This window comes from Cornus florida, unplaced genomic scaffold, assembly GCF_030987335.1.
Source record: "Cornus florida cultivar Cherokee Brave unplaced genomic scaffold, ASM3098733v1 CherokeeBrave_3.0.0_Hap2_Chr05, whole genome shotgun sequence".
NCBI lineage: Eukaryota > Viridiplantae > Streptophyta > Magnoliopsida > Cornales > Cornaceae > Cornus > Cornus florida.
The window spans coordinates 36,396,749-36,422,074 of record NW_026775575.1 but is presented as its reverse complement, the minus strand read 5'-3'; the positions used below and the strand labels follow the sequence as shown (position 1 = coordinate 36,422,074).

Below are 25,326 nucleotides of genomic sequence, written 5' to 3'. Positions count from 1 at the left end.
TTTTAGAAAATTCATCCCAACCCTTCCGAATGAACTTCCAAACACCAACACATCCAGCTGATCTAATCACATGAGAGGACCAACCACCTCTCTCCTCCCCAAATCGGCACGAAATAACCCTCCTCCATAATCAATGACGCTCACCTTCGAATCTCCGCAACCACTTCCCTAAGAGAGCCCTATTAAAAGGGATCAACCTCCTAATGCCCAATCCGCCCAATTGAATAGGTCTACACACCCGCTCCCAACAAACGAGATGAAACTTAAACTCCTCCCCCAAACCACCCCAAAGGAAACTCCACTGAAGTCTTTCAATCCTATCAACCATGGAAGCCGGAATATGGAAAAGAGAGAAGTATGTGGGGGGACTGGACAACGTGCTCTTCATAAGAGTGACCTTTCCACCCTTCGATAGATAGCTTCTTTGACCCAACAAGTCTTCTCTCAAACCGTTTAATCACGGGATCCCAGGCCCCCACTCTCCTCGAAGAAGAGCCCAAAGGCAACCCCAAATATGAAATAGGGAAAGAACTGACCCCGCACCCAAGAACCACGGCAAGAGAGGCAATATCCTGAACCTCCCCCACAGGGACAAGAGCGCTCTTGCCCACGCTAACTTTCAGACCAGAGACTTCCTGAATGCAAACTAGTACACACCTCAAATATTTGAAGCGCTCTTGCCCAAACTAACTTTTAGACCAAAGACTTCCTGAAAGCAAACTAGTACAAACTTCAAATATCTCAGCTGGGACACATCAGCATCACAAAAGACCAAAGTATCATCCGCAAACAACAAATAAGAAATCTCCATCTAGTAAGCTGCATCTCTACCCGCTCTAAAACCTTGATGAAGCCCAAATTCACAGCCCTCCTCATCAATGTTGAGAGCCTCCATAATAATGATAAAGAAAAACGGAGAAAGAGGATCCCCCTGTCTAAAGCCCCAAGGGTTAGCAGAGAAACCAGTTGGAGACCCGTTCACCAGAATCGAAAATCTCACGGACGAAATGCAGGACTCATCATATTTTGGCTTGACCATTAGGGTTGCATCATCTTCCTCGATCAAAAGTTGTTTTTCTTCTCCACCAAAATTTTCTACCAATTCAGGAATTTCCTCCATAAACTCACCATCCAAACGACTTTCATCAAGTAGAATAGGTGTTGGTTTAGGTGTTGTATTGCTGCAAAAAGGATTCAAAAAATCCTCTTCATAAAAATCTGAAATCTGAAAATTGATATTTGTTGGCCAACAACGATCAGTCCGCCCATCGAGTGATTTATGGCGACGCGAAAAATAGAATAAATTTTTGGCAATAGTCTCAGTGTCTGACACATCATCATCCACCAAAACATTGTCAACAACCAACGTGTTGACAACAAGTTGACCCAATAGTTGAGTCAACAACTCAACTTGTCTCCGCAAAAACTCTATCTCGCTTTCATGTTGTTTGGGTAAGGGTTCAGCCAAATTCTGCAACCTACGATTTCCTCCTCTCGGTAGTTGTCGTGGAGGCATGATTGAGCAGTCGGAAAGCTGAACCAAAGCTTTGATACCAAACTGATGCCGGCTTACCAAGAGGAGACAATCAAATTGTCTTTCACAGCAATTTTAAAACGAAATAAAAGAACGATGCAAGAGAAAAGGAGAAATTGCAAAGCAAATTTTATTTGCTGTAAAAATAAGAATAATCTCTTCAAAAAAAAAATTGATTGAACCCTAGAAATTACAAGGCTTGATATATAGAATTTCTTCCTCACCAATCGTAGCCTTATATTAGCTAACTACCAAATATAAAATAAAACCAAAACAGGAAATAGGCTGAAAATCAGAAAACTACTCAAAAAGGAAAGCTGATGAAAATAAGAAAACTGTTCAAAATAACGAAACTTTCAAAATATGGAAAGTTTCTGGAAAACAAAAATTCTCTTGCAGAAATTTGAAATTCTGCCGGCATCATCCTTACACACGGTTAAGTTGTGTAATTGAAAGTATGTATGAAACCTTTATCATTAATCAAAAAAGACTCCAAAAAAAATTACTCTAGTAAAACCTATACAAACAATTGATTGACAACCTTTATCTTGTTCCAGTAAAACCTACTCTAGCCAGTGAATTTCAACACTACGTTAAAAGAAAGATGTCATGGTACCTCGTACAAGATACCAGCCAAACAAATATGCATGCAAAACAATATACCTCGAATGTTGGGTTTGCCACCATCAGCAGTAGCGGGAATATAATTGCATAGCTCTTGAATTTTGTCTTCGTTATCAACTCTAATCCAAAGCATCATCTCGTAGTAAGCTAATCTCGAAAGTGAATTAGGATTCTCATCTCTGATTACTCCACAAAAAAATTGGAATTCTTCTACCATGCACATGTCAATCAAATACACAAGGAAGGGACCATAAGTTTCTTCTTCAAGCGGAAATCCCTGTTCCCTCATTGACTTAAACAGCTGAAAAGCCTTGTAAGCCTGTTGTAATGAAACTTCTTCGTCCTTACTTCTCTTAGCCTTCTCTACGCAAAGTCCTATTAATGCATTGTATTCTTTAATACCTGTTTCTCGTCCTAATTTACCAAATACCTGAATGGTAGCATCTGTACCCAGTTTTTCTGCACACATTCTAACCAACCGCCCAAAACGATGAGTTTGTGAACTCTTAAAAACCCACTTTTGCTTTCTTTCACGTGATATTTCTTTCCGTTGGAGTGAGATGTTGTTGTGTGACAAGCTTGAGAACCATGGTATGTCTAGAACTTTTTCTAGAGAATTGCTCACTTGTGAATCAGGTGAACTAACCAAATCCGAATCTTTACCACCTGCAAATGAGAATAACCTTAAGAGAACAAGATTTCAAAAGGAAAAAAAAAACAAAAAAATGTAAGTGAGGCCCATATAGGACAAGACTTATGACCTGGTGGAAATTGTAGGCCTTTCTATTCTTAGTATTCAAACTAATAACAACTTGACCATAACAGCAATACATTAACTTTCTACACTCTCTTGAGTCTAACCATTCCTCCAAAATAATAACAGCGAAGAAAAGAAAACAATTACAATTTTTTTTTTCCCCAATTATTAACAAAGAAGCAAAAGGAAAAAGGGGAAGCATGTGGTCGAAATACTTGGTTTAAGATTTAAATTTTCAATTCTGTTTTTCTTTTTTTCAAACACATACCACATAATAAGGCAGATATCTCCCTTGATAGTTGCTTCGCTGAATGCTCTGCTGTTGTGACAATGAAGTGATGTGAGATAAAGAAGATGAAATTAATCAAACATTTCTGGTTTAGGCATAAATCATTATAAAAATAAAAAATAAAAAGTTTCTTATTTAGAAATTTGAATTCTTTTCCCTTAATTTTCTCGAGAACCAAACGTAAGCATTCAGAGAAGGAGACGAAGAAGAAGAAGATGCGTACCATGACGACGTGACGGTGCTGCATCGAAGTTGTTGGATGGAGACAGTGGCTTATTATGCGGTAACCTAATCTTAATGGAACGTTGAGTGGCAGGAGACGAATCGATGGATGAGACGAACTGTTTTAGGGTTCTGTCGTCGACTCTGGAGGTGGTTTTAATGGCGGAACGGAACAGCGAACTTAGCTTTTTAGCTTTGGAGGCAGGCATTTCACACAGGGCCGGCCCTGAGATTTCAAATATTTTGAGAGGCCCTAGGCAACTTTCACACGCGCAAAAAAAAAAAAATTATAAGAGTGCGGAATTTTCACTAGATGTTTTCAAATTCTATAGCTAATATAATTATGCGCTTGTACATTATGCATAAGACAACTAACTAATAACTATAAATTTATCACCATCAATAAATAATTGTGCGTCTATACAGTGGGCATCTAACTAATAAATAATTGTGTGTCTGTGCACTGCGCTTAAGACGACTAACTAATAACTATATATTGTTATCACCACCAATAAATAATTGTGCACAGTGCACTTGTGCAATTTGCATAAGACAACTAACTAATAACTATAAATCTATAACCACCAATAAATAATTGTGCGCCTATGCAAAGTGCATAAGACACATAACTAATAACAATAAATCTATCAATTAAAGAGTGCAAAATTTTCACAGGCACAAAAAATTTACAAGAATGCGGAATTTTCATTAATATGAGATGATAAGAACATAAAATATATTAATGTTGAAAACACACAAAAGAAAACCCGGTCTTGGTGCTTTAAAAAGAGCACGATCTAGTTTACATCAAAAAAATTAAAAGAAACTATTCAACACAACTTAGTCACAAAAATCCAAATTCAATTTTATATCAAAGTAAATGTTCAAGGCAAATAACCTCGCGAGATCCTAAGAAGAGTGTCCTGCTAGCATGTGAAAGAAGATAACAATTAACATAAAATGGATGGAGAATCATACGGAAACAATAATAACTAAGCATTGCCGATCAAACAATAAATATAATATTAAAAAAATCTAAAATCAAGCAATTTGGTCGAATGATCTCCTTGCTGAAGTTTTCAATGGAGCTTAACTTTTGTTTTGTTAAAGCCTGCTCTTGATTTCCATGTGTTTGTACATTCTGATGGCAAGTGCTTTGAGCCTTTGACAGTATTATTAACTGAAATTCTAGCTGAGCCAACTTCAAATAACATCAATAATGGTCGCATGTATCTTCAAAAAAAAAAAAAAAAACCCTTAATATGGCACTTTTAAGTATGAGCATAATTTTGAGATCGAAAAAGTCAATTATTACCTCAGGTCCTCAACCCATTAGAAGGGATCCTTAATTTTCGTAGGATTGAATGTGAAAATGCAAAAAATTATGACGAAAAGGGGTATGGTTGCTGCTGTTGTGAGACCAGAGTGGACTTAGGGAGAGGAAAACAAAAAGATCGATTCATACAAAAGGAGAGAGAAGAGAGAGAGAGAGAGAGAGAGAGAGGGAGAGAGAGTGAACATACCTCGTCACGGTGTCACCTGAGCCGGAGGCGATAGCGGAGGCTGCGTCCTATGTTTTTTTTTTTTTTGTTTGTTTTTTTTCCCATCACATGGGACTCAAAATTTGAAGCCCTCAAAAATCAAAGGCCCAAGGCAACCGCCTTGGGCCAGAACCGGCCCTGATTTCACAACCAACCTCTCACAACCGGGCTAGCAGGGCTGAACAGCAAATACACATCTTGTGAGAAGCTTTTCAGTCCATTAATATATTACTAATTCACAATGGACAAAAGTCCTTTGGAGTGCCAAATTGGATGGGGCCAACCCAGGTCCGACCCCAACCCAAATTCGGGTCCAATCATTGTCTGCTGCAATCTCTAGACAAAGGGTTAGGTCACAAAAATGCTACCTTCATCTAGTCACTCAATAATCAAATTGCATTTACTAGGGGTGTGCAAAAAAACTATCAACCCGAAAAGTCAAACCAGATCAGACCGGACCGAATCGGGTGGTCTGGGCCGGTTTTATAGCGGTTTGGTCCGGTCATAGTTTCAAAATAATGGAATCGTGAATTTTTTATTCAGTCCCAGATTAAGGTCCTACAGGACCAGACTGACTCAGACCGAACCGTTATAATATGTATATAAATATATGTTATATTATATATATATATATATATATATATATATATATACATACACACACACCTATATATTATTCTTTATTTTGTAAGAGATTTCGGCACAAAGATCAAACGGGAGCCAACATTCATCATCATCTGATATTTTTTTATTTGCTTTTGCTTCTCCCAATGTTTTAATTTTTGGGTGGGTGCCCACATTCCTCCACTATATCATTTTTTTTTTTCTGTACTCACACAACCTTATTCACTTCTTAGTTCTAATCGCCACGGGATCCAGTTGTTTATGAACCCTTTTCAAGCAATCTTCAAAGTTAGGTCATCGTCGTTGATCTTTTATCGTTGCCGTCAGTAACATCATCTTTCTCACACTCTCTCCCCTACTCTCTTACTTTCAGTTCACATATCTTTGAGTTTCACGGCGTGTTTGCACCTCAAGCACAACCAACAACGACAATGAATCAAGTTTCTTAGTTTTCAACCACGAATTTGTCATCCTTTTCAGTTTCAGCAAGATTCAACCTTATTTTAATTTCTAGGGTTTAGTTTTTGGATCTATTTCACCCACTTTCCCCTCATTTTTTTCTCTTTATATTTTAATCTTGGAATTGGGAATCTAAATGCTTTTATTTATATTTTTGTTATATAGACAATTCAAGGAAAAAAAATTAGAAAATAAAATTCAACTAGAACTATGGAAACAAACCGAATCAAACCTTTTTTCATGATTTGGGCTGGTTTGTTCTATTGCTCAAATGGTCTTATTCGATTTCAGATTTTCTGGAACCATAGGGAGCGGTTTGGGTTCAAAAATCCTCAAAACTGGACCAAACTGGACCTGTGCACCCCTAGTGTTTACTGACATAACGCATATGCTCATAAGTATCCCTCATATGAGATTACATCGCAGAGATGTCTTGGTTCTAAATCCCTGTAGGAAAATGAAGAGAACAAGATTTAGCGTTTTCTAGAATTGGGTTAAAACTAATGGATTTGGGTTTTATTTTGAAGAGAGAAAAAATAATATATTCCCTCCGTCTCAAATTAAATGTCCATTTTTGGCTGTCTCCCATTTAAAAAGTTAAAGTACTCCTTTTTGTAACATTATCAATTTTACCTTCTTACATTAAACTTATAAAAAGTAAACCATCATTTCTTGTGGACCCAATATGGACATATTTGGTAATTCATTCACTACCAATACAAATATATATATATATATATATATATATATATATATATATATATATTAAAATTCATCCTCTTAAAAAGTTAAATTTTTGAAAAGGATATTTAATTGAGACGAAAAATAAATTAAAAATGATCAAAAATAAAATTAGAAGAACAATTTTGTGTATATAATTATTAGGAGTAATGGATAGAGTTTAAGATTTTTGGGTAAATTGCACTCACACTCCCTGAGGTTTGGGTCAACGCCACTCAACAGATAGTCAACGCATTAGTTTACATTGACACCCGCTGAGGTTTCAAACGTTTACATAAAGACCCCCCTCTACCCTAGAAAATGACCATTTTAACCCTTGACTTAGTCAACAAATACTTAAAAAGGGTAAATTACTAATATAACCCTATAAACTAAATTTTAAAGGACCAAAATTCCCTTCATTTTACATTCTCTCTTTAACCCCACTATTACATACACCACCTGATACCCACAACATATACCCTCTCTATCTTTATCTCCATCCTCCCATACCCTCTCTGTCCTAACACCACCCACCACCATCGCCGCCCCTTCATGAGAAACCCACCATACCACTGCCGCCACCACCAACAATCAGAAGCAACCACCACCATTGCCATCGATCAGAAGCGACAAGATCAGAGGCAAAAGCCACCACCGCTCATGAATTAGAGGCAAAAGCCCTCTACGAATTAGAGGCATGATCGATGATTGCAGTGGCGAACAAAGATTTACTCAGTGATGCCACCAGTTTCAACAATTGCAGCGGCGAACATAGATCTTCTCTTCGCCACCGGTAATTTCGCGAGGGTAGGGTTAAAATCGATCTCTATGGTTCAACAACTTGCTTGGGCAGTGTATGGGTGTGTGGGTATGGCGGTGATTGTGGTGGGGTGTATGGGTTTGACCCAAATGCAGTGTGTGTGTGGCGGCGGGTATTGTGATTGTGGTGGTGGGTGTGTGCGGTGGTTATTGTGATGTGCGGCAATTGTAATGTGCATGGGTTGTGAAGGTTGTAGTTTGCGTGGGTTACAGCGGTGTATGGGTGTGGCGGTGGTGGGTGAGGGGAATGCAAAATATTGATTAGGGTTATTTTTGTCAATTAACAAGTTCAGGGGTAAATATGACTTTTGAAACCTCAGGGGTGTGAGTGCAAACTAGTGCGTTAATGTAATACCCCTAATTTTAAAAGGATAGTCCTGGCATTTATTTAATTGTTTAATCCTTCATTTAATTGTTTAATTGTGTGTTATTTTATTTAATTGGTTATTTTAATTGTGTGTTTATTTTATGGTTATTTAAATTTGATTTTGTTTTACTTAATTCTTTTATTTTAATTGATGGATTATGTTAGTTAATTATTTTTGTTTACTTATTTCAATTTCGTGGGTTATTTTAATTGGATTAAGTTTAAGGTTTTATTTATTACATTAGGTTATAGTGTTAACTATATAATGGAGTTCGTATGTAGCCGACACTGTTTAAGACGTAGGTTTTGTTATGGGCCAACAAGGATTAGGATTAGGGCTCTATCTCTACACCTACAGGGAATCGGGATTTATTTTACGTCTCTATATATATAAAACAGTGTGTGGATATAGGGTTTTGGGAATACGAGAATTCTATTTACGTCTCAAATTTACAGAGTGAAATAGAGAGGGGTTTTGTAAGAAAAGAGCATTGTAGGGTCCGTCAAGGGAGGAATAGAGAGGACCAAGGAGGTATGGTGGTGGACTAACTAGAAGCAGAGGAGGCTTGACAGTGGTTTGTATTGCCGGAACAAGCAAAGTTTGAACAGGCAAGTTCTTTTCTTTCTTCTTCCCTTTGCATGTGTTCTGTGCACCTAGATAGCCTCTAGGATTTAATTAAACTTTTAACTGAGTTTCTTAGGTATAATAGATGTTATATCAATGTTCTGTATGTGTGAAAATTTGTTCAGTTACAGTTTGTGCGTGTCTGTGATTTATTTGTTTCTTGAAGCATGAAAAATCTAAAGAATCTGTAGCATCTATTTTTGTATTTAACTGCTATAAAACACATCTTAGGATTTATTCTGGACTTAGATGGGACTCTTAGGGTCAGTTTATAACCAACTATACAGGTTGGGAATGGGCGAAATTACTGCAGAAAGTCGCAGGAGCAACAGAGGTTGAAGGAGGCTCGAGGAGGAGGAAAGAGCCGGCTCTGGAATGCATAGAGCCGGCTCCCCCATTGAAGAGCCGGCTCTAGGAGAGGTAAAGCTCTGGAATGCATAGAGTCGGCTCCCCCATTGAAGAGCTGGCTCTAGGAGAGGTAGATTCGGCTCTACCCTCCTAAGAGGAGGCTCTAGGAATTCCAAGAGCCTGCTCTTTCAAAAGTAGAGCAGGCTCTCTCTCAAACTTTGTTCTGAAGTTGAATTTATCAAGCTGTTTGGAGTTTTGAGTGTCTGAACTATGTCTAAAAATTCTTGGACTTTTCAGTGTGACTAAGAAGCTAATTTTAAGTGCTAATAGGATCCTTGATTGATCAAAGCTTGCCTCTGAATTAACGGAACAAATTGTAGAAAAATTATGCACATTGTATACGATTAACGGATGGAAGAAGACTTAGTTGCTTAGGCTAAACTTTGTGAATCCAGTAGATTAACATGAGCTTATATGTTGATTCTAAATGCATATTAGGGTCATCTATTTAATAAATGTGTTATATACATGCTCTGGATATAAATGGTTGACAGATTTAATCTTTTCTGCAATTACCTGAATTTTTGCTCGGATTTAAATTGCTAGAATATAAACTGTTCTTCTGCAATTACTTGGATGAGGGTTTGGACTGTAAATCACTTAATAATTGTTTATATGTTATAATATGTATGATTATGGAGGATTGTATGCACCGGTATGGGACGGTGGCATACGGATGGTTTGGCTTAAAAACGCTAACCTAACCTACCGGATGGAAAATATAGATTGTAAAATATGGAATCCATTAATGTGTTATGGACGATTGTATGCACTGGTATGGGACAGTGGCATACTAGGGGATGGTTTAGCTTAAAAACGCTAACCTAACCTACCGGATGGAAAATATGGATTGTAAAATATGGAATCCATTAATATGTTTAAGTCGAATCAACTGACTAGGTTGAGAGACTTCCTGGATTAATTGGTTGTAGTTAAGTCACTTCAACTGAATAAGTTGGGTGCTTATCTGGACGGTATTTTGTATGTCTCCTCATTGAATAAGTGAATGACATACTATGGTTTCGGATGGACTTTAGATGTATGGTTATGGTACCACGATATGAGCGTGAGTCTCAGAGTCATTGGTTAGGGTGCGTATATGCAGTGGATGCGTAGCTGGATATAGTAGGTAGGCGTACCCTGTTAGGTCTAGGTACTTATGCCCACCTTTGGGTGCGTTTTCGCATGTTGCCTTCTATTCAGGTTGAGACCTCTACTATAGTTCAGTAAATGTCCTTAGTGTGGACATATATGTATATTATTGGATTACGTAGTTATGGTGAGGGTATATAGGGTGTATCTGCGTATCGGGCATTGTATGTATTACAGTTGGATTAGGACTTGCATGTGGGCCTGACCCACTCCTTTATTATTCTTTTCAGGTAACGGACGGTTCCAGTCTCAAGCTTGATCATGCTAAGCAGGGACTCTCATTCATTCTACCGACAATGTAGGATTTCACTTCATGATTTAGTCTTGGTTAATTTTTATTTTCAGTGATTCAGTTTCAGTTGAAGTTTTATTTCGGAGTCCACTAGTTGGATTCCCAAGTTGTAACCTTGGAGGTTTTGGTAGGATTGGATTATTAATATTTTCAGTTTAGAGGATTTTATATTTCTTTTGGTTCTTTATTTAAATTCTTAAATTTCTATTCTGTATTCACTTTAAAATATTTTAATTGTTTGATATTTCCCTCGGGTTTGGGCCTGGGCCTGATCAACCCGTGTCTTAGATCCGAGGGGTATCACAGCTAACCCTCCACTGAGTGGCATTGACCCAAACCTCAAGGGGTATGAGAGCTTTTGGAAGATTAGAGTTCTAGATATAGATTGGCGGCTCAAGGCTTCTTTCCATTGTTGAAGGCTAAAGAAGGTGTTCGGATTAGAATTGACAGTCCATAGAGATGGCGTTTGGCACATCATTGAAGAATTCTTCCTTCTTCATGAATAGTTAAATTTCCACTTAGGGCATTGATGTAACCCTAGCCAAGTTACATGTGTTAATTACTTTATTTTTGGGGATCGTTTCTAGATTATGTATATTGGTTGCATGGTTAAGAGCAATTGACTCAGTAGTACTAAGCAATTGGGTTTAAATGATAATAACCGATTTTGATAAAATTTGTATCTTGTCTTAGAGTTGATTTTACTTTAATCGAATTCAGACTTCTTTTATTATGGGAGATTAGCGGCTAAGGGCTTCTCTTAACGATAGGAGTAGTTATCATGTAATGGTGCTTAGACGAATGTATGAAAGAATAGTTTGGTAGTTCATACCTAGGGAAGACAGGTTATACTGCAAAGTAGATTAAGTAGTTAGGTAGACAGGCTGTACCAATCGAAAATGAATTATGCTTCTTTTTATTTTTTATTTTTTTTTAATACATATATCTCTCTTTTATTTGAACTGGAAGTGAGTGTGAGGCCACTCGGTTCTCGAATATACATAAATATGAATTTTTCCAGAAAATATTGCAATTGACTATGTTATGAAGCTAGTGGTGAAGTCAATCTCTAAGTTCTCCTTCTCTTGATACCTATTCTATCAGAGCTTAGTTTATTTTTTATTTTTAGAATTAGCAAACATATCAAAATTCTTCTCTTAAATTAAATTTATAACTGGTTTTACACTTAACAATTCCCTGTGATGCCCCTCAATTCTAGAGCCACGGGTGATTAAGTCTGAGCACAGATCCGAGGGATATTAAACAATTAAAGTATTTAATCGAACACATAATACAATATGAATTAAGAATAAATAAAATAAGTGACAAAAAACTAAATAATAAATCTTTAAATTAAAAATAATTAATCCTCCAAATGAAATATCCAAAACCTCCGATATTATTACAACTAGGGAATCCATTTAGTGGACCCCTAATAATCTCCCAACTGAAATAACTGAAATATAATATAATCCGAAACTAAAACATGAAGAAGAATCCTATGTAGAATCGGAAGAATGATGTGGACTGTCTTTACTCAGCATGAACAAGCTCTATGTCTGAAACTGACGAACACTTGAAAAATAATAGTGGGTCAGGCCCACGAACAATTTCTTTCTACGATAACCCAAACAGAGACCAGAGAAACTACACATCTATAGCTAATCATGCAATAACTACATAGTCCATAAATACATGTAAACACTAAAGGAACCTCACTAGACTCTAGGGTTACCTCAACCTGAATAGTAGGCAACATGCAAAACGCACATATAGTGGGCATGAGTGCCTAGACCTACCAGGGTACACAGCTACACTATATCTAGCTACACATCCTTGGCAATATACGCACCCTAACCACTGATCCTGAGGCTTAAGCTCATATAATGGCACACACACACATATATATATATATAACATATTAATGTGTCTTATTTTACCACTCGCAATAGTGCGATTCCGTTTAGGATAGTGCTATAAAGAGAGGTGTCGAACCCATAGAGAGATGAGATTTATATTCAGTTTTCAATTTATTTTTATTGGTTTACAGATAACTGGTTGAAAATTTTGTTGATTGTCACGATTAAAAACAAACTAAAATTAAAGCAAAATGTTAAACTAGAGTAAATTAAATAATCAGAGAGAAAAATCTTAAGGCTTTAACTTTACCACAATCATCATACTATGGTTAATTATACTAACTCTGGGGATTTAACAAATATGTTTTTAAAATGAATTGAACTTAATAACATTCATTCAATTCGGGTTTTAAAGAAAAATGTTTTATAAAATTCAGTTAACTATAACCTATCTGCGGTTAGCGTGGATTATCGACCTACCTACTCTAACTACTCTAACTACTTTGTAAACAATCCACCTTTCCTAAGCATAGACTATGAAAACATTCTTTTATAAAAAACATTGCAACACCATTATATGACCTCTATTCTCATATCCGACAGGGCTCCTACCGTCCAATAAGATAAGTTGAGAATAGAAAACAAATAATTATATCTAAGACAAGGTAATAACAATTTGTAATCTATTAAAGCATGAAAACCAATTGAGTTGTCTCAATTGTTCTAGTTATATAATCAAGGAAACATAATGTATTAAAATAATCCAAGAGTTAAAATAATCAAACCATAATATTAGATTGGTTTACATCAGTGCCCTAAGAGAGGAATTAGCTACTCATGACAATTGATGAGCGCTGAAAAATGCGCATTTAAACCCCTTAAGCTTAGGTATTCTAGAACCTTTATCTATCTTATTTTCCCGCTTTAGATTGATTTTGTATTATTTCCATTTTCAGGTACCTATTCCAAAAATAAGATAACTCAGCTAAATAAGAGCATAATTGAAGCAATCTTGAGATGAATCAAAGAAAGGAGTAGAGTGGGAGCAAAAGGAAGTAAGTGGTGGAAATTCAGTAAGTTCGATCGATCTCAGAAGATATTCGATCGATCGAAAGTTCATCGATCTCAGCATTTCAAGATGGATCCAAGCTCTTTTGTCCTTATCCAAAGATCCTACAAAGTTCGATAGATCCAACTTTCTTCTGATCGATCGAAAAGATTCCATCTTATCCAGTTGTACCACCCTACCTATCACATTTGTGTCTTTCTTTAAAATATCTTCAATATCTCAGATTTGTTTTTATCCAAAAAGGTGCCGCCATAGAGGATCGATCCAGCTTAAGTTCGATAGATCTCAGCCATGTTCGATCGATCTCACCACAAGTCCAACTGATCGAACTTCCTAAAGCGCAAGAAAATCTAATTTCCAGCTCATTAAAAGTTGTCTCATGTCTAATCATTGGAGGGAATATTACTGTACGAGCCCAGCTCATTGGGGGTGATATTTAACCTACCCATATAAGGAATATGAGCCATTCTTGAGAGGAGAATAGATACATACACTAGAGACACAATTTCCATATTCTTAGTGAGGAAGAAAAGAAGAGAGAAGGCTAAAGACACAAGCTTGGAGTTATTCTATCAACCAAGAAGAGAAGCAATCTCTACCATGGAGTTAGCCCTTGAGGGTTGGAGGACACCATCTATGAGTGGCTAGACATCCTCTTGGGGCTAGAGTTAGCCCTAAATATGCTTTCTACATCTTGATTTATGTATTTTTGAGGGGATTTGTATTGTGATAGATGTTTTGACATATTTATATACATAAATCTTGTTTATTCAATGATTTGTGTGGTTTAATGCTTCCAATTGATCATTTCATTCTATTCATATGTCTATGTATGCTAGAATAGATGTTCATGTGTTTGTCTCTATTTCTTGTATTATTGATGCATGTCTATGTGTATTAATACCATAGATTTAGAGATTGTCAAGACATAGTACTTAATTGAATGCTCTTGTGGTTTATTTGATGGTTCATACTCATTTCTTGATTGATTGTGCCTCTCCCTTAGTTTAATTAGTTTAATTTCATGTCATTAGCTTAATTGTAGTGTAGTTGTTGTTTAGATGTTAAATAGGAGGACAATCTATGCTTGTTGTTTGATGTTCCATACTTATGAAAGCAAGTAGCAGATATCTCTAACCTTGTGAAGTGTTTGGATTGTGAGCTTAAAGAAATGATTGATGGCTTAGTTTGATATATTGTGCTATCCACTATGTTGCTTAGCCAATATATACTTAATTTGTCATCCATACTTGTTGAAACAACCACACACACACACACTATTGTTGCAATACATGTTTTCCCCCTCATTAATCATTCATTAAGGGTGTAAAAAAGCTATGCTTAGTGGTGATCTCTAAACCTCAAGATCTCTCTCTTATTTTCTCTCCATTACATTTAATTGTTTACTTTAGTTTAAATTATATCTTAGTGTAATTCAACTACCAACCAATCTTTTGATTACTTGACCTACTAACCCTAATCTCGATTCCACAACCTAATACTGCCCACCAATCCCTTGGGACGATCCTTACTCGCCCTAACTATATTTTTAGTGAAAGATAGTAGTGGTAATTTCTAAATATAAAACTTGGCCACATTCATCATAGCCCTACACTATTTTTTGCACAAGCTTTGTGACGATGACACACCAAGTTTTTGGCGCCATTGCCGGGGATTGATTGAAGGCAACGTTGTATTTGTGGAATCAATTAAGAATTAGTACTCTTTTGATCGTGTTTTTACTTTATTTTCATTTTGGTTACTTATTGTGTTGGTTCTTGTTTAACTAGGTGCATTGAGCTAGAATGTGAGCAAATTAGCATTTCAAGTAAGGAGCTAAGTAAAAGCAAGGAAAAAGCTAAAATCTAAAAAATTTGCAAGGCTAAAATTGAAAATTGAATTGAAGTGCTAAAGGACCCTTTGTGAGCTTTTTCTTAACTTAATCTCTAGTTAAATCATCGGCCTGTGTGGAGGCTTGTATTTTAATTCTTAGATAAATCGTGAGCCCACGTGGAGGCAATTTACTTTTCTTTGCATATTGTTGATAACATGGGAGTATGGGATCATTGTATGTGGAGGAAGTTTGTTGATTGTTGATTTATTGCGAAGGTGAAGTGATTGTTCATTACTTGTTGCTTGTTATGTTTTGTTGTGCATGCATGGTCGTAGATCATTGAAACCTACTCTTGTCCCTCTAAAATTTTATCTTGAATCCGTTATTCGAAATCCTAGGGGAAGAGGAAGTTCTAGTCAATCCATTTCATCAATGGAAGAACATAATAAGGACCATGTGGAGGACCTTGGTCACATAGACCAACAAGGTATCGTCCACCCCAATGTGCATCATGATAAAATGCAAGTACCATTAGGTATGCCGAGGCCATTCATTCACCCACCACAACAACAAGGCCAAGTAACATTAGGAATGCCAAGGCCAATCTATGCTCCACAACCTCCCATCATTCAAGGCAATCAAGGTGCCCAAGTTACACCTCCAATTGTTAATCCTCCCCTTGCTTTAAGAGATCACTATATGCCTAATGAATACAATGCACCCACATGTATTCAATTACCACCATTTAGAGCACACCACTATGAGATCAAACCACAAACCATTCAAATGCTTCCTAACTATCATGGACTTCTAAGTGAAGAACCTTACAAGCATTTGGATGAGTTTCTTGAAGTATGTTCCACCGTGAGATACACAGACATGCCAGAAGAGGTCTTAAGGCGTAAAATTTTTCCATTCACCCTTAAAGACAAGGCAAAATATTGGTTTAACAATCTTAGGCCTTTTTCAATAACTTCTAAGGCAAAAATGCAACAAGAGTTCTTGAAGAAGTACTATCCGATTTTTAAAACCAATGCCATGAGAACCTCAATTCGAGAGTTTTCACACGGGGATGGGGAAACTTGCCATGAGGCATGAGAAAGATTCAATGAATTGCTTAGGAAGTGTCCACATTATGACATGCCTAAATGGCAATTAGTTCAATATTTCTTTAAGAGATTATCGGACAATTACAAGGGCATGGTTGATGTTTCCATGGGTGGCTCTTACATTGATAGGTATGAGGATGACGTGTGGCGTCTTTATGAGAGCATGAATGAAAATTCTTTGCATTGAACTTTATCTTCTAAGAATGGTAGGAATTCAAGTGGAAGGAAGAGTGTTGGCTTACATCAAGTTGACCATTCCAATGAAATAGCTGCCGAGATGAAATCCTTATCTCAAAGGTTTGATCAATTCTTGATCAACCAAAACTCGGCAAATCAAGTGTCTTCCATCCCCAACCATTCCCATCATGCATCCAATGAGACATGTATGACTTGTTTAAGTGTTTTACATTCTACTTCCAATTGTCCTCATGGACATGTTCAAAGTGAGCATCATGAACAAGTCAATGCAGCTTTTATTAATCAAGGGAACAATTCTTATGGCAATCATTATAATCCTAGTTGGAGAAATCACCCGAATTTCTCTTGGAGAAACCAAGGGGAAGGATCAAACCCTCCCCAAGGTGGTTATCAAGGGAAGTATGTTCCACCTCCGATGTAAAGCCAAGGTTCCCAAGGTTTTAGATCATCATTTCAATCATAAGGAAATCAATTTGCTAATTCTCATTTTCCTAATCAACCATCATATTCTCAAGGAAATTCTAGGAGTCCCACTTTTGAAGAGAAAGTTTTGACCGCTCTAGGCACTCTAGAGGCGAACACTCAATTGCTTCATTCTCATTCTCAATCCATTGCTAAGCTAGAAACCCAAGTAGGGCAAATAACTAGTACTTTAAATGCTAGAGAGAAAGGGAAAATGCCTTTGAATGCACCACAAAAGTAACAATGTGTTGTGGAGACTCATTCCTCATCGGAAGGTCACACAATAGAGCTTGTCAATGCGGTGACAACTTTCAGAAGTGGGAAGATTGTGGACAACCAAGTGGGTATGTCCAATGAAGAGAGTGAACCGGTGCAACCCAAAGTTGACACCCGTCCCGTTTTTCTTCTTATTCCTCCTTTATTGTATATGCATGATCTTTCAAATAAGAGTATCTTGAAAAGTGATTTGAAAAGTGATTTTGAAAAGAAAAATTTGCAAAGTGATTTCAGAACTTCTTGTGCTGAAGAGACTTCAAAGAAAATTCCTGAAAAAGTTTTTGAGCCAAGAGCTCCATTTCCAGATGCCTTAAAAGGATCCATTTTAATTGACAAGTAAAAGGCCAAAACAAATGAAATTATGGATGTGTTTAGGCAAGTGAAAGTCAATCTTCCACTTTTGGATGCAATCAAGCAAATTCTAGCTTATGCCAAGTTTTTGAAAGACTTATATACCCAAAAGAGGAAGAATAAAAGCTAAGCACCTAGGAAAGTGGTCTTAACCGAGCAAGTAAGCTCAATTTTGCAACATAACACTCTTCCAAAGTTTAAGAACCCCGGTTCACCTACCACCTCATGCATCATTGGAGATCATATCATTAATTGGGCTCTTCTTGACTTAGGAGCAAGTTTTAATCTTCTTCCATACTCGGTATATGTCAAATTAGGCTTAGGAGACTTGAAACCGATATCGGTGGTTTTGCAACTTACCGACCAATCCATCAAAAAGCCTAGGGGTATCGTTGAGGACGTATTGATTAAGATTGATAAATTTTTCTTCCCCGTTGATTTCATTGTCATTGACACGGAACCGGTCCCGAATCCTAAGAGCCAAATTCCCGTTATCCTTGGCCGTCCTTTCTTGGCAACCATGAATGCTAACAATAATTGTAGGACGGGGATAATAAAGATCTCATTTGGCCACATGAAAGTGAAGTTGAATATCTTCAATCCGACCCCCAATTCATTTGACAAGCATGAAGAAGTGAATGTTGTAGAGAAATATCATGACAAAGAATGTGAAGAAATAGAGTCTTTGTGTGAAACCAAAATTTCAAAAAGTTTATCTTCAACCCTGAATTCCAAGAAAGTTGTTTTAAGATCTTGTTTTGAAAGGGCATGGAAGCCCAAGGATTATGTTGACCAAGGACCAAAAATTTCTTTTGAGTCTAATCCAATAAGTTCTTTAGGGAACTATTTATTGAGTGGAGTTCAAAACACTTATCACCCCATCAAGGAGGGGATGCACTACAAGATGTTTAACCCGGGCTAAAAGAGCCCAACGTCTTGCTAGAGACGTTAAAGACTAGTACATTTAGTAGGGTGTCACAACCCTATTCCTCCCTCATTTCTATTTTAAATTTCATTTCTTGCGAAGTCTAGATATTTGCTTTAGGTTCATATTTGCATTGTTAGGAACTGTGATTAGGATTGCATACACTTTCATGTTGAAAATGAGCATTTTGTATAAGTTCGATCGATCTCCAAGGAGGTTCGATCGATTAAACTCCATATTTACATCTACCTGCGTCCAATCACCTCTCTGTCCAATCGTTCGAAGAAAACCTGCATATTTCAGCTCTCTATCTCATCGTTCGAACTTGTTCCTAGATTGATCTTTAGTTCTTCAATCGATCCAACTTCATCTTAGATCGATCTGCAGTCTCAACACTTAGAAATTTTTGAACCTGCATCCAACTTGCATTAAAAGGCTCTCTGTCCTATCGATCGAACATGTCTGCAGGTTTTTTCATGTTCGATCGATCGGAGTTCTTTTGAGATCGATCTTTCTGCTCTTTGATTTACCATTTTGATTTAAGTTGATTTTTGTTTTGATTGTTTATTCATTCCAAAAAAAAAAAAAAAAAAAATCCAAATAATAATTTTCATTTTAAAATTTTTAATTTTCAAAAATTCAAAAGCTTCAAAACAATTTTGTCTTTTAGTGAGGAGAGATCGATTACAGTTCGATCGATCTGAGATTTCAGTTCAATCGATCGAACTTGTAACGGAATGTTTTTAAAATTCAAACCTAGGGTTGTTAGATCGATACCATAGATCGATCTAACAACCTCACCTTCGTCCCTCGCCACTGTAACTCACTTCCCCACCTCCGGTGAACCCTCCGGCGAGTCCATCTCATCTCGAATCTCTCCATCTCATCTCGGATCTCAAATTTCAACCTCCTTCTCATCTCATCTCTCGGTTTTGGGTAAGATCCGAATCCCTCTTTTGATTCAAGCTTATTCTTCATGAATCCATGCTTTATATGTTAGATCTATGATATTTTGATGATGAATATTGCCATATTTGAAGCTTTGAAGCTATATATATATGTGTATATATATGTATATACAGGTTTTATATTTTTTGATTTTAATTTTTGATTTTGGGGGTCACGGGCCAAGGAAAGTGACCAAAATTGTTGATTTGTTGTGTAGAGGGGCCCACAAACTTGTTTGTGAGGCCCCCATGCCATCCACGTCACAGATCTGTGACTTTTCGAATTTCACCTCACAGTTTGATCGATCGAACTTTTTTTGAGATCGATTTGTAACAGATCGATCTCACTTATTCAAGATCGATTGAACTTGCATCGATCTCATATTTTTGTAATCGATCAAACTTCACAGATTTGCATCACACACTTCACACACAATCTCTTATGTTTCATGCTATCTCATACATGCCTAATGCCTATGTTTTCCACATTGGATGCATTCTATACTTATACTGTCTAATATACTTCACATAATGTCACTTATTCCTTGTCACTTGCATAGATTCATGTTCCTTATCTGCTTTGTCTATCTTATTTGACATACATGATTCTATAAACTGTGCTTTAATTCTTTATACCGGCACTGAATTCCGTTTTGCAAGTTTTCCTTTTATTTTGCAGGCCATGGCTAGGGTCAAGACTGTTGCTCGTGGACATTACCACTGCAGAGCCAGACGGAGATTAGATGACTAGGTAGGTCCATCTCACGTCTAGGACTCCATTTCCGAGCCAGAGCCAGAGACAGATCCACCTTAGTCTCCATCCGCTAACAGTAGACTGCAGTCTTCTACTAAGACATCTTCTTCACAGGCTGACGCTGACACTGAGCACATACCATCTCCATCACCACCACCAGCTCAGCTAGCCTAGGACTTAGACCGGCCATTACAGAGATACTCATGCCTTTGGGTGGCGCACGAGTCAGTCTTCGACATAGACTACTTTTCCCGATTTTTTCTTACCAGAGCAGCATATGACGATATAGACCGGAGGGGCATCGCAACCATACTAGCCCCTGTTACATACCCAGTGTACCCGAGGTTAGTTAGGATGTTCTTCTAGAACCTCCGACCTGCCCCGAGTAACCTAGCGGAGTTGCGGACTATCATTGACGGCTACCCCATCAGTATTACTATGGACACTCTTTCCAGATCATGCCGATGTCCACTCGTCTGCCCTTCCAATCTCTGGGATACCTATCCTACTCTATGGAGGCCCTCATATGCAAACATGGCCGTTGCACTCACAGGTCACTATGCAAGTGACGAGACTTTCGCCACTCGGACTTATCTGCCAGACGACCTGTGGTTCTTTGATTCGATGCTATACCGAAATGTTTTTATGGCTGGCCACAAGATACAGAGGCGTGGTGACTTTCTAACAACTTTATACGCCTTCTATACAGGGCACTAGCTATCCATTCCTGCGCTTATCTGGAGTATTATGATGAAGTTGTATGCTGATCATATCAGCAAGGCCAAGCCCAAAAGGGCTAAGTACCTCCCATTCGACCATCTCATGACACAGATTCTGAGAGACCAGCGTTATCCCTTCCAGCCACGAGATTGTACTGAGTCTGGGGCCTGCTCATTCAAGAAGAAGGATTAGGATAAGAGCTACCAGGCTCTTATCGAGAGTCTACAGGACGACGTTGTAGAGGCAACTGAGGAGTTAGAGAGAGAGGAGTTGGAGCAGGCAGCGGACGATGTACCAGTCGATCCACCTGCCATGCATATGGATATTGACTTGGAGCAGCCCACAGAGGACCCAGAGCATCACTTTCCGGTTGGGTCGCCCGTTCATTATGAGGAGCACGCTCAGGATCATCATTCTCCCGCTCCAACAGCACCTGAGGCTCCAGTTGAGATACCCAGTTTCGGAGAGCGTCTTCAGACTCTAGAGGATGGCATGATTTCCATCCGGGCTTATATTGCTTCACTCCGCACGGATGTCATAGCTGTATTACGTGATCTATCCAGAGACATCCGCGGAGCACGCCCTGCCCGTTCTTCCTCATCCACTTGATATTTCCATATCTTCTTCTCCTATTATATATCTGTGATATCTGTCATATTTTTGATACTGTTATATACTTACGGCCAGTCTGTTGGCCTAAACACTGGATGTACTGTACTGTTCTTTATTTCTCTTTTATGCATATTTTGTTTATGGATGTCATATATGCGTATTAATATATCTGTCTGTGATTGACTCATCAGGTGCATCCCAGTGACTTCAGTGAGAGAGAGTACTGCACGAATTTTTCTGGACCACCCTTTTTCCTTTCTCCTTACTTCAATTTCTTATCCCATTACACTTGCATGTCCACAGTGCACCTGTTATTATTCCCTTTGTTGTCTAATGAACTTTTATCCAGTGCCATCTTTTCAGAACCACAGTTAATCTCAAGTTTGGGGGGGCTATGCCACCTACTTTGGATACTTGTATCCCAGCCATTCTTTGCTTAGCTGCACTGGTATACTTTTTCCTTTGTTCTCTTTGCACATTGAGGACATTGTGCCATTTAAGTTTGGGGGGGGGGGGATAATGGTGTTAATTGCAGTATTTGCTTTCAATTCAAAATTTTGAGCATGACTTGTGTATTTGAGGAATTTTCTATGATTGATCCATTTTAGCTATGATTTTGATCTTTTAAGGACTATATTGCTTAAAATTTAAAAATTGCTTGACTTGAGAGTCCAATACTCCTTGTATGCCTTGTGGATGCCATTTAGGAGTGAATTTTTCGAAAGATTGATATCATGCTTGCACTTGTGGTCCACATTATCCTGATTTTATGATTTTTTGAGATTCACTCTAGTATTTTACACTAGCACAAGTGCACACTAGCATTCATTTGTGGGGTACATGCTTTGTTGATTATTGAATTGGTTATATCCCAATTGGGCTAGTAGTGCATTGAAAGCTTTCATTTTGATAAAGGTGGATAACAACCCCTTTTCATTAAGTAGCCAGGATTCTAGCCTCATCAAGCACTGAACTTCTCACGCCGAAAGGTTGAGGGCCCAAACTCTAGGTTAATAATTGAATGCCGTCTGGTTTGGGAGTCATTGACCTAACGCTCGACCTCATGAATCGCTAGAAAGCTTAATAGATTAACACATTGCACCATGCTTCCATCTTTAATCCTAAAAAAAAAAAAAAAAAAAAAAATCGAGTGAAAAGAATAAGCACACCTAGAACAATAAAGCTTTAATAAAAGATCCACCTTTTGTCATGATGATTGGTACTAGATTTGTGTACTAGTTTGAGGGTAAGGATGTGATCATTTCTTTAGTTGGCTAAAATAGCAACATACTTGATGTTGGTCCACTCAAAAAGGATTTTAGAGTTGCTTTGATTTGCATAATAATTTTCTTAATGTGTGGAGGACCATACTTGCTTGCTTGATGTTGAACTTTCGGGAGATTGCTTGGAAAGGGTTGAAAAATTGCATACTTGAGTTAGTTTTCTCCCAATGCTTGTTTGCAATATTGGTGCCTCTTTTGTGATATTGAGCTTAATGTTTATGGGTATCATTTCTGGAAACCCTCACGAGACTTCACTCGTCCACTAGGGGTAACCTAGGGGTTTAAAAGGCTTGTTGCATATGCTTAATGTAATCGCGTTCCCTACGAAAGTGGCATTATCCATTTATTGCTTTCTAGTTCATAGTGTATATTTGTTCATTTCATTCCTTTACTTTCTAGTTCATTGCTAGGGACTAGCAATATTTAAGTTTGGGGGTGTGATGAGCGCTGAAAAGTGCGCATTTAAACCTCTTAAGCTTAGGTATTCTAGAACCTTTATCTATCTTATTTTCCCGCTTTAGATTGATTTTGTATTATTACCATTTTTCAGGTACTTATCCTTAAAATAAGCTAACTCAGCTAAATAAGAGCATAATTGAAGCAATCTTGAGATGAATCAAATAAAGGAGCAAAGTGGGAGCAAAAGGAAGTAAGTGGTGAAAATTCAGCAAGTTCGATCGATCTCAGAAGATATTTGATCAATTGAAAGTTCATTGATCTCAGCATTTCAAGATGGATCCAAACTCTTTTGTCCTTATCCAAAGATCCCACAAAGTTCGATCGATCCAACTTTCTTCCGATCGATCGAAAAGATTCCATCTTATCCAGTTGTACCACCCTGCCTATCACATTTGTATCTTTCCTAAAAATATCTTCAAAATATCTTAGATTTGTCTTTATCCAAAAAGGTGCCGCCATAGAGGATCGATCCAGCTTAAGTTCGATAGATCTCAGCCATGTTCAATCGATCTCACCAAAAGTCCGATCGATCGAACTTCCCAAAGTGCAAGAAAATCCAATTTCCAGCTCATTAAAAGTTGTCTTATATACAATCATTGGAGGGAATATTACTGTACGAGCCTAGCTCATTGGGGGTGATATTTAACCTACCTATATAAGGAATATGAGCCATTCTTGAGAAGAGAATAGATACATACACTAGAGACACAATTTCCATATTCTTAGTGAGGAAGAAAAGAAGAGAGGAGGCTAGAGACACAAGCTTGGGGTTCTTCCATCAACCAAGAAGAGAAGCAATCTCTACCATGGAGTTAGCCCTTGAGGGTTGGTGGACACCATCCATGAGTGGCTAGACATCCTCTTGGGGCTAGAGTTAGCCCTAAGCATGCTTTCTACATCTTAATTTATGTATTTTTGAGGGGATTTGTATTGTGATAGATGTTTTGACATATTTATATACATAGATCTTGTTTATTCAATGATTTGTGTGGTTTAATGCTTCCAATTGATCATTTCATTCTATCCATATGTCTATGTATGCTAGAATAGATGTTCATATGTTTGTCTCTATTTTTTGTGTTATTGATGCATGTCTATGTGTATTAATGCTATAGATCTAAAGATTGTCAAGATATAGTGCTTAATGGAATGCTCTTGTGGTTTATTTGATGGTTCATACTCATTTCTTGATGGATTGTGCCTCTCCCTTAGTTTAAGTAGTTTAATTTCATGTCATTAGCTTAATTGTAGTGTAGTTGTAGTTTAGATGTTAAATGAGAGGACAATCTATGCTTGTTGTTTGATATTCCATACTTATGAAAGCAAGTAGCATATATCTCTAACCTTGTGAAGTGTTTGGATTGTGAGCTTAAAGAAAGGATTAATGGCTTAGTTTGATATATTGTGCTTTCCACTATGTTGCTTAGACAATATATGCTTAATTTGTCATCCATGCTTGTTGAAACAACCACACACACACACACTATTGTTGCAATACATGTTTTCCCCCTCATTAATCATTCATTAAGGGTGTAGAAAAGCTATGCTTAGTGGTGATCTCTAAACCTCAAGATCTCTATCTTATTTTCTCTGAATTACATTTAATTGTTTACTTTAGTTTAAATTGCATCTTAGTGTAATTCAACCACCAACCAATCTTTTGATCACTCGACCTACTAACCCTAATCTCGATTCCATAACCTAATACGGCCCACCAATCCCTTGGGACAATCCCTACTCGCCCTAACTATATTTTTAGTGAAAGGTAGTAGTGGCTATTTCTAAATATAAAACTTGGCCACATTCATCATAGTCTTACACTATCTTTTGCACAAGCTTTGTAACGACGACACACAATGATGTCGGATAGCATATGTGTTGGAGTTGTCTCCATCGTCACGGACTGCACTTCTCTTCTTAGGATCTTCACTTTCTAAGGTTGTGGAAACCTTAAAAGCCACCACAATCAGCCTTCTGAATCACATGGCAAAAAGGATTTGGAATTTCAAACCTCTTCTATCAAGGCTTAAGC

At 37.5% G+C, this 25,326-nt stretch overlaps 1 protein-coding gene and 1 pseudogene across 6 annotated transcripts in view; both read right to left on the bottom strand.

Annotated features, from left to right (window-relative positions):
• Nucleotides 1-5,046, bottom strand: part of LOC132306280 (pentatricopeptide repeat-containing protein At4g04790, mitochondrial-like) — a 34,973-nt gene extending 29,927 nt beyond the window's left edge. The window contains exons 1-6 of one of the 6 annotated variants that reach the window (XM_059803618.1): nt 4,950-5,039; nt 4,742-4,835; nt 4,521-4,659; nt 3,428-3,687; nt 3,184-3,234; nt 2,198-2,824 (exon numbers count right to left, since the gene is read on the bottom strand). In XM_059803618.1, the coding sequence (XP_059659601.1) occupies nt 2,198-2,824; nt 3,184-3,234; nt 3,428-3,635 (886 nt within the window). In that variant the 5' untranslated portion in view covers nt 3,636-3,687; nt 4,521-4,659; nt 4,742-4,835; nt 4,950-5,039. Of the gene's footprint in view, nt 1-2,197; nt 2,825-3,183; nt 3,235-3,427; nt 4,660-4,741; nt 4,836-4,949 lie in introns of all 6 variants that reach the window. The other 5 variants (XM_059803620.1, XM_059803615.1, XM_059803617.1 and 2 more) reach the window with 5 other exon arrangements.
• Nucleotides 5,047-16,241: 11,195 nt separating this feature from the next.
• On the bottom strand, nt 16,242-16,340 carry LOC132310832 (small nucleolar RNA R71; annotated as a pseudogene).
• Between the last annotated feature and the right edge of the window lie 8,986 nt (nt 16,341-25,326).